This window comes from Berghia stephanieae, chromosome 1, assembly GCF_034508935.2.
Source record: "Berghia stephanieae isolate SIO BIC M18660-M18661 chromosome 1, UCSD_Bste_1.3, whole genome shotgun sequence".
In the NCBI taxonomy this organism is placed as follows: domain Eukaryota; kingdom Metazoa; phylum Mollusca; class Gastropoda; order Nudibranchia; family Aeolidiidae; genus Berghia; species Berghia stephanieae.
This window is the reverse complement of record NC_088360.1, coordinates 140,876,321-140,886,298: the sequence shown is the minus strand read 5'-3', so window position 1 is coordinate 140,886,298 and position 9,978 is coordinate 140,876,321. Positions and strand designations below refer to the sequence as shown.

The window sequence follows — 9,978 nt, the reverse complement described above, 5'->3', positions numbered from 1 at the left end:
AACCTGTTGTTTATTATTGAATGGAAAAGAAAAGAATAAATGTTCATACAGTTTTAGACACAATGTGTTTTAATTGTTTTTAAATATGAGATCTGTTATTTTTGTAACTTTTAAAATATCATCATATTTTTACTCCTATGAAGCATGAAAATCGTTTTTATTTTTTAAAGATGTTCTTCTTTCAATGTTAATGGGTGAAAGAAAATAAATTGCTCATTTACCTCCTACTTATTTTCATATATTTTTTTTTGTTTTTTGGTTTCATAGTTAGGTTTATTGTATTGACTGCCCCTTTTCCTCAGCAGTGATATAAAATGACATGATAGTCTCACCAGAAGGCTTGCCAAATATTTTTTTGGTTTCTTTATAACATTTACTTGATTAATTAGCCAGGTGACGAATTACATTTTCTCATTTTTCTACTACGCAATTCTTATTGAGATAATTTTCATATTACTTCATATTCATTGTTTGTTTTTTGTTTTTTAATTTGATTATTTTCATTGAATTTCAAAGTTTATCTTTTTTATTTTTTTAAGAGTTTTACAAAAATATTTTTTTAACAAATTTTGTTTCAATGGGAGGAACTAAAGTTTGTTGAGGTCAAAAGAGACTAGATGTCAAGCAGATAAAATATTGCAATAAATCCGAGATTACCCATTTTTGCATCCTAGTTTTGAGCCAATTTCTGGCATCTCAATTTTCTTTTTCACGGAAATTTGACCGCTGTCACTATTGCTTACTTTGTAGCTGGGTGGGGATCCTGACCTCCCATAGTGGGCAGGGGGGTACATACTGTGTCTTCTATCCCCTTATATCTGTTTTCCAACTTGCTTTCTGTCTTTGTCTTGGCATGAGATTACTTGGTTTTGTCCTGGCCCTGGCCGGAGTCCTAGATGGGAGGGAAACAGTCAAATGCATAGTTATTGTTTTGGGAGATATTTCTTTCCTTGTAAATCATCTCTCTGTAATGTATTATTGTTATTTTAATGTATAATGTAGGCATTTGAGTGTATTCCTCTTTGTTGGATTTTGTGCTTGTGTCTAGATGAGACTTATAGGTGATCTCAAACTAAGTGCATTGGTGGTATGCTCTTGGAATCTACATCTCATCCCTATTTGTTCCCAGTTCCCCTATGTCTTACTTTTTCTTGGGTGCTTTAATTGTAATTCTAGAACTTTTTACTGTCCCATTTTCTTCCTTTTTACTGGCGCTGATATAACCTAAATGTGTTGCAAGCGCCGTAAAACCCTTAAAAACAAAAACATTACTTTGCAGTATTGAAACTGTGGGTCTCTAGATATTTGAGATAGGTTCCAAAAGACAAATTTATTGAAGGGCGATAATATTATGCTGGTTATTTAAAAAAAAAAGAAGAGTTACCTTACCTTTGTATAATTGTTTAATTCCCTCCATTTCAACAGAAAAAAAATTTATCCTATCTTTGACTGTAATTTTAGAAAAAAAATTAAGATTTTGTTGGGGGGGGGGGGGGGATTTGTTTGTTTTTTTGTTGGTTTTTAAAATTGTTATTAGTATTAGTTAATAATTTGTATTTGACAGTCATAGCAAAAGTCAAGCTGTACTATAGTTCAACATTTTTTACTCGGGTTATGTTCACATTCATTTGTACTCAAACTCAATCCTCTCTTTCTGCCACTCATTGCCATTTTCATCCATTCACTCATTGTACTGCAATTTGTCGAGATGAGGATCGTCCTTCCTGTCAGATGGGCAGTTGATTTGGTTGCTGGATAAGTCTGTTCTATAATTCTCTTATTCGTTATCTCTCTCCATTTGAAGTTGTCTTTGACCTCCAATAAGATAAGACGATAGCTTCAAACCGTGGCTTGGATCCTTTGCTGTGAGAGAAGCAGGCTGTTGCCCAGTGTGTTTGTGTGTGTACATGTTTTGGGGGGAGGGTTGAGGGAATTTGATATTTTAAACACAAAAATAGTTATCTCCATCCATGAGGGTTTCATCTTGCACTGTTGTGCGAGCCTTTGGATGGTCTCATGTAGGACTGTTCAGAACGCTACTGGGATTTACTTGTATCCTATCTAAGATCTAGTCCCCTTTTTCTCATTTTTGTTCGAGTGCCTGTTACACAAGAAAGTCAAAGGCGACTATGAAAATCTTAATTCTTTCTGTTTATGTTTTCTCTAGCCCTAATGTAACTTCAAAGACCTGGGTTGTGTTCCTGATCCCCCATAGTGGGCAGGGAGGCACTTACTGTGTCTTTTATCCCCCAATATCTGTTATCCAACATGCTTTTTGTCTTTGTCTTGGATTGAGATTACTTGGTTTTATCCTTGGGAGGGAAACAGTCAAATGTATAGTTAAGAGTTTTGGGAGATATTTTTTGTTTTGTAAATCATCTCTCTGTTATGCACTGTATTGTTTTTGTTTTACATATATATAGGATTTGTAAACATTTGACTGTATTTCTCTTAGTGGGGACCTGTGCTTGTGTCTGGATGAGACGTTTAGGAGATCTCAAACTAAGTACACTGATAGGATGCTCTTGGAATCTACATCTCCTCTCAATTTTAACGAATTCCCCTCTCTCTTCCTTTTTCTTGGGTACTTAAATTGTAATTCCATACCTTTTTACTTCCCATTTTCTTCCTATTTACTGGCGCTGATATGACCTAAATCTGTTGCAAGCGCCGTAAAACCATTAAAAACAAACCCAACATAACTTACAAGAGTTGATGGGCTGTTAAACTGAAATTATCTACATTAATATATCCATATCAAATTTCAAGATTGGCTTTGTATACACGAGTAAAAACTTTATTCCTTTTTCTACAGGGTCAACTAAATCATTTATATCCATGGTTTCATTGACTGCAAATTACTGTGTTATCCGTTTCTGCTTAGAATTTTTTTTTTGACTTCAGGTACTCCTCCTGTTTTGTTTGGGGTTTGGTTTTTTTTTTGGTGTGGGGCTTATCATTTTATTTGTTACTCTTCTCACCGAGACACAGCACAGCAAAATTGAGGTTAACTCCTTACATTTATTTACAGCGAGGTTGATGAGTAGCAGCGTTTTAAAGATTGTATCATAAATCATAGTGATGAAATAAGACTTTTTTATTCTCACAAATCTTCTCTTTTTATATCCTTGAATGCCAGTGATTGTTTCGAAAGCTTTAAAAAAAAAATAGCATGAAAGTTGGCAGCTTAACATATTGATTGATAGATTGTGGAATTATCATATTTGGTCAAATGTCATCCATCATAATCTTAGAATGAATAAATACAATTTAAGAAGAATGAGTTGGTTGTTTCATCTCTTTTAATTTTGATCCTTTACAAAACGATCTTAATTATTGTTTTCACCAAGACAATAGTAACAGCAATGAGATTCAACCTGCTGGAATGAAGCCCCAAGTTACATCTCTTACTGCTCTGTAGTTTATTTTCTATATTCTGGGATGGCCTCTGCTAAAATTTAAAACAAGGGTGAATTTTTTTTTTTCTCTCGTAAAGATCATACATGAGGCTGGCTGAGAAAAGCTGAGAAGATGCGGCAAGCTTCGATTCGAGATATGAGCCAAAATCGAAGATAAAGTGTTTCCCATAGAAACAAATTTTATTCAGAAAAAGTTCATAACTTGGGTTCTAATAGACAAAGAAAGAAAATTTAAAGTGATCAGAAAGTCTACACCACTGCATACATAACTCAATTTATGAAATTTGCGCATCTCTCCGGGTTTTCTCAGCCAGCGACACAGATATGAAAATATTCCACGCAAAGCGAAGCTTCTCTTCATCAAATAGTATCACCCTTGCCGTCATAAAAAAGGATACATATCCATCCAGCTTTCCCTTAACTGTTGTCTTTAAACAATCAATGAAAAAAGTCAACTGAGCAATACCGACCAAGGTTAGCCAGGTGATTGTTAAAAACTGGTTTTCCAGCAGCTGGAAAAAGGGCATCTCTGCTGTATTCTCTTTTGGCTAAAATGATTTTATTGGCTGTAATGGTAGGTTTACCTCCCTATTGAGGTACGTCAGGTTTGGAATATTGTAGATGGTTGAGAAAGCAACAATGTCGAGCAAAGTTGAGTCAATCAGTTGTTTGAGGGTTTTACGGCGCTTGCAACACATTAAGGTCAGTAAAAAGGAAGAAAATGGGATAGTAAAAAGTTCCAGAATTACAATTAAAGCACCCAAGTAAAGGTAAGACAAAGGGGAATTGGTTCAAATAAGAAACAGGTGTAGATTCCAAAAGCACACTATCAAAGTACTTAGTTTGAGATCACTAAAAGTCTCATCCAGACACAAGCACAGGTCCCCACTAAGAGGAATAAACTCAAATGTTTTACAAATCATACATTCTATAAAGAAACGTAATGCAGTGCATAACAGAGATGATTTACAAGGAAAAAAATATCATCTCCCAAAACAATAACAATGCATTTGACCGTTTCCCTCCCAGCTAGGACTCCGGTCAGGGTCAGGACAAAACCAAGTAATCTCATTCTAAGACAAGACAGCACATTGGAAACCAGATGTAGTGGAATAGCTCCCTGCCCACTATGGGAGGTCAGGAACCCCACCCAGATGTCTTGGTACAAATCTTAACCAAATAAAACCATCAGTGGTGCTGTAACTGTAAGCTTGAAAAAAAAAAACATACAAGTATGACACTTTCTTTCAGACAGGAAGATCCTGGGTAAAAGCCTCGCTCAGTACAGAGTTGTGTCCTTGGAAAAGGCTCTTTACCCACATTCTCTACCGTACTCTGGTGTAAAATGAGTACCTAGCCATCAACAAGGTTGCCTCTGTCGGAAAAAAATTGTAATAATCCCTAATAGGCATCATGTCTCATTCTACATGTTAAGTGTTGCTGTTGGTCAGGGAGCCTTTGTAAAGCGCTTTAAGCATGTTTAATGGATATTGCGCTATATAAAAGCTTATATTTTAATTAATTTTTTTTTTAAATGAATATTATTATAACAGCTTCAAAAAAGAATAAAATATTCATTTTTGTTTATTACTGTTTCCAGTCTACAACTTCTGTCAGCTTAGTATCACTCGTACAAATAAACAACAAATAATTATTTAAACAACAAGAGTAAAGTTGAGATAACATTAATTTTTATTATTATGACAAAACATGTGCATGGCTATCATTCTGATTCTCTGTGATAGATAACAACAACACAAAGACATGGATCAGTGAACAGCAAAAGCAAGTTGTTTTTGTTTGTTTTTTTTTTCGTCTTGCCTAATGGGCCAATAAACAAACAAAGGCAAACCACTTAAAACTTTTACATTCACTGATAGACACAGATCAACAAACATCAAAGGCAAGATAGCTGCTTTTTCATTTGTCTGATATTGTGTGGAGTATTCATTTTGGCCCTCCGTATAGAGACGAGGATTTCCCTTGGTAAATTCAACATTCTTCAAATTTTACAACACATGGAGAAAATAGCACGCATACTGTACTTTTGTTCATCATTCCAGCATAAATAATTTAACATGGATAGTATTTCTTTTTCAAAACTTCTGTGGAATGGGGGAAATAAAAACAAGGAAAGCAAAGCCTCGCATTTCAAATGTCACAATTTTGAGCAAATTTTTCCTTTTAACAATTTCAACAAACATCCCTTACCATCCATCTTCTCGTACAAAATTATTTTTTTAAATAAAAAAAAATCGAGGCACTAATATTCACATTTATATGGCTAGAAGAAAAAGTCTCATATAACCAAAAATAAAATAAAAAAACAGGAATAAAAGTAAAAGCCATAAGAAAAAAAATATTGAAAAAATAAGTCATTGACCGCCAAAAAAGACAAGAAAACTCAACAAATAGAGAAAAGATAAACAAATGTTAGATCTACAGCACAAAATCATAATACTGTTTTTTTTGTTTTTTTTTACTCTTATACCATTCTGTTTAAAATGTAATCTGTGTGTATGGATAGGTCATGAAATGGTCCGACGTCGTCCTTGTTATCGCTGGACAGGCATGTTGGTGGAAGCCTTGCTGGACACTGAGTCCTCTGCTTTCCACATTTGAGTTACGGTCTTGGTTTGGGTGTAAAATTGGATTCCCTGTTGTGACAAAAACAAAAACAAGATGAGAGGGAGTGTGAAGTGTGTGTCTGTGCAATAGAGAGAGAGTGTGTGTGTGTGTGTGTATATGTCTGTGTGAAAGAAAGAAAGAGAGAAAGGTGTGTGTGTGTATATGTCTGTGTGAAAGAAAGAAAGAGAGAAAGGTGTGTGTGTATATATGTCTGTGTGAAAGAAAGAAAGAGAGAAAGGTGTGTGTGTGTATATGTCTGTGTGTGTGAGAGAGAGAGAGAGAGAGAGAGAGAGAGAGAGAGAGAGAGAGAGAGAGAGAGAGAGAGAGAGAGAGAGAGAGAGAGAGAGAGAGAAAACAACATACAATGTTTTTTTTAAAGTTCATTTTGTTTTATTTAAACTTTTTTTCTTACTTTTCGTTTTCTATGGTGACATATGTTAAACCTAATCCAATCACTTACTTGTTTTCCATAAAAGTTTTGATCCCCTCTGAAGGAGCCTCGTGACCCGGTGAATGAAAACATGGGTAATGGCACTGGGATTGGGACATTCACTCCAACCTGTTGACAGGAATAATAACAAATAACAGTTGACAATGCACCAATAGTTTTATTGTAGACAATAAAAAATTTAGCGCAATATCCACTAAACGTGCACAAAGCGCTTTACAAGGGGTCCCTGACCAACAGCAACATTCAACATGTAGGACGGGACATGACGCCTGTTAGGCGATATTACAATTCTTTTCGGACAGAGACAACACTGTTAATGGCTAGGTACTCATTTTACACCTGAATACGGTTAGAGAATGTGAGTAAAGAGCCTTCTCCAAGGACTCAACTAGGCTCGAACCCAGGACCTTCCGATCTGAAAGCGAGTGTCATACCACTAGACCACATAGCCACATAAATAACAATTGACAATGCACCAATGGTTTTGTCGTAGACAATAACTGATTAAGCAGCGTGGCTCAGCGGTACGATCCCCGAAAGGTACCGAGTTCGATCAACTGCTGCTGCGCTGTGTGGCCTTGAGCAAGGCACCTCACCCTAGCTCATTTGCAGCGCTGCACTGCGGCTGATGCCTGGGTTATTCCAGACTTCCCTTGAAATAGACCCTAGAGACAAATTTCCCTTATGGAATGAATAAAGGGAATTTTATATAATTTATTACTTTTTTTCAAAGGTTGATCTCTCTCTCTCCCTTGACCGATCAAATATTTTTTCATTGTACTCTTTTTATACTCTTTTTGTATATAGCTGCATCAAAAGGAGTCTTATCGACATCCCAGTAACTGGGGTTGGAAAAAATGTATCTTTTACACATCGGATATTTTCTTTCAAGCCATTGTTTTCCACATTTATTTATATGACTGCGACTTTTGACCCATATTCATCTAGAAAGTAGTAACAGCAATGTGACAGGCTATGATAATTATGACTCTCAAAGTGAAAATGTTAAGAACAAGAAGGGTTAAATGAGCATTATGCGGTCAGACTTAAGAATCACAGGGTCTTATTTATAATTAGATTCCAGAAGGTTGAAAGAGATTAAGACACAAACGTTGTATCTGAGATTATTTATCTATTTGTGTCCTGTGAATATATTTGTCTGAACTAAATCTTTGAAAAAGAAAATAATAAAATCCAAATCCAAAGCACATCCAGCAATGTAACTTAATTCTTTTTTTTTTTTTAAGGGTTTTACGGCGCTTGCAACACATTATGGTCATATCAGCGCCAGTAAAAAGGAAGAAAATGGGATAGTAAAAAGTTCTAGAATTACAATTTAAGTACCCTAGAGAAAGTAAGACAAAAGGGAACTGGGAACAAATAGGGATCAGATGTAGATTCCAAGAGCATACCATCAATATACTTAGTTTGAGATCACCTAAAAGTCTCATCCAGACACAAGCACAAGATCCAACAAAGAGGAATACACTCAAATGCTTACATAACAAATACAATAATACATAACAGAGAGATGATTTACAAGGAAAAAAGTTCATCTCCCAAAACAATAACTATGCATTTGACTGTTTCCCTCCCAGCCAGGGCCAGGACAAAATCAAGTAATCTCATTCCAAGACAAAGACAGAAAGCACGTTGGAAAATGGATATAAGGGGATAGAAGACGCAGTATGTACCTCCCTGCCCACTATGGGAGGTAGGAACCCCACCAAGTAACTTATTTCATGGAGCTTCATATCATTTCATCTTATTACTCATGGAGCCTTCTATAGATTGAAAGGCCATATCAAAACAATTGATCAAAATCAATTCAAGGCAGTGTAACTCTCAAATCTCTCAAAAGCACTTCTCTTTCTTAGGATGAAAGTAATTGCTTTTTTGTTTGTTTGTTGCTTTAGGTCTCTTCCAACACAATTGAGGTTATATGAGAGACCGCTGAAACAAAAAAACAAGCAATCTAACAAAACTAGTACAAATGTAAATCAAAATCATAACCTAAAGATATCATAAGCTAAATTATAAATAACCAAGAACAAACAGGCAGAAGGTTTACAGAAAAAAAAATATCCCCTGTCAAAAATACAATCACAAACCAAAGAAGCAGGATAGGCTAGTAAAGAGAAGAAGAAACGACATCACTATCGGATCGTACACCCATGCGAACATCATAGGTATATGATTCAAGGGTGATGCTCCCATCCAACCACCCGCGAAAGTAATTGCTACTCGTTCATTCAAATTCTAAAAAATCTAACAACAGTTATTTACAGATTTTCAATATCAGGAGAGAACCATGATTTATGAACATTGAGGATAATACTACGTTTGGCTGAGTTGTTTGTTTTTCAGGGTTTTTACGGCACTTTCAACATATTTAGGTCATATCACCGCCAGTAAAATGGAAGAAAATTGGACAGTGAAAAGATTCTAGATGCACAATTAAAAGGACTTGAGGAAAATGTAAGACAAAGGGGAGTGGTTCAAATAGGGAACAGATGTAGATTCCAAGAGCACAGCATCAATGTACTTAGTTTGAGATCACCTAAATGTCTCACCCAGACACCAGCACAAGATCCCACCAAAAGGAACACACTAAAATGCTTATATTATACATTAAAAATAATAAATATAACAGTAAATATAAGGGAGATGATTTACAAGGATAAAAGTATCATCTCCCAAGACAATAATTATGCATTTGATTGTTTCCCTCCCAGCCAAGAACCACGGCTAAGGCCAGGGCAAAACCAAGTAATCTCATTCCAAGACAGACAGAAAGCAAATTGGAAAACAGATATAAGGGGATAGAAGACACAGTAAATGCCACCCTGCCCACTATGGGAGTTGGCCGAGTTAGTGTACACAGAGAATGTGGGAATAATGTTTGAAATCTTTCACAAATTCCTTGATAACCGTGTTTCACTTACCTGTCCCACATCACATTCCATGGTGTATTTACGGGCCGTTGCCCCGTTGGACGTAAAGATGGCCGTTCCATTGCCATATGGGTTAGAGTTGACCACTTCTATGGCATCATCCAGGGTATCCACCTCCATACTGACTAAGACTGGTCCAAAGATTTCTTCCGTGTAACATTTCATTTTGGGCTGAAATCAGATGAAAAGGCGTGTTATGCCTGTTGAGCTTTTTGATCTTTAATCTAGAGCAATATCCACTAAACATGCTCAAAGCGCTTTACAAGGGGTCCCCAGCCAACAGCAACACTTAACATGTAGGACGGGACATGACGCCTGTTAGGCGATATTATAATTTTTTCGGACAGAGACAATGCTGTTAACGGCCAGGTACTCATTTTACACCTGAGTACGGTGAGAGAATGTGAGTAAAGAGCCTTTTCCAAGGACTCAACTATGTGCCGAGCGAGGCTCGAACCCAGGAACTTCCGATCCGAAAGCGAGTGTCATACCACTAGACCACATAGCCGCACTGTTAACTAATGTC

The 9,978-nt window shown here is 36.2% G+C and overlaps 1 protein-coding gene across 1 annotated transcript in view; it reads right to left on the bottom strand.

Annotated features, from left to right (window-relative positions):
* Positions 1-5,093: 5,093 nt before the first annotated feature.
* LOC144963369 (putative methylmalonate-semialdehyde/malonate-semialdehyde dehydrogenase [acylating], mitochondrial) overlaps positions 5,094-9,978 on the bottom strand; it is a 38,892-nt gene continuing 34,007 nt past the window's right edge. The window contains exons 11-13 of the mRNA XM_078897333.1: positions 9,444-9,623; positions 6,508-6,606; positions 5,094-6,076 (exon numbers count right to left, since the gene is read on the bottom strand). Coding sequence (XP_078753459.1) covers positions 5,975-6,076; positions 6,508-6,606; positions 9,444-9,623 — 381 coding nt within the window. The 3' untranslated portion in view covers positions 5,094-5,974. The remainder of the gene's footprint in view (positions 6,077-6,507; positions 6,607-9,443; positions 9,624-9,978) is intronic.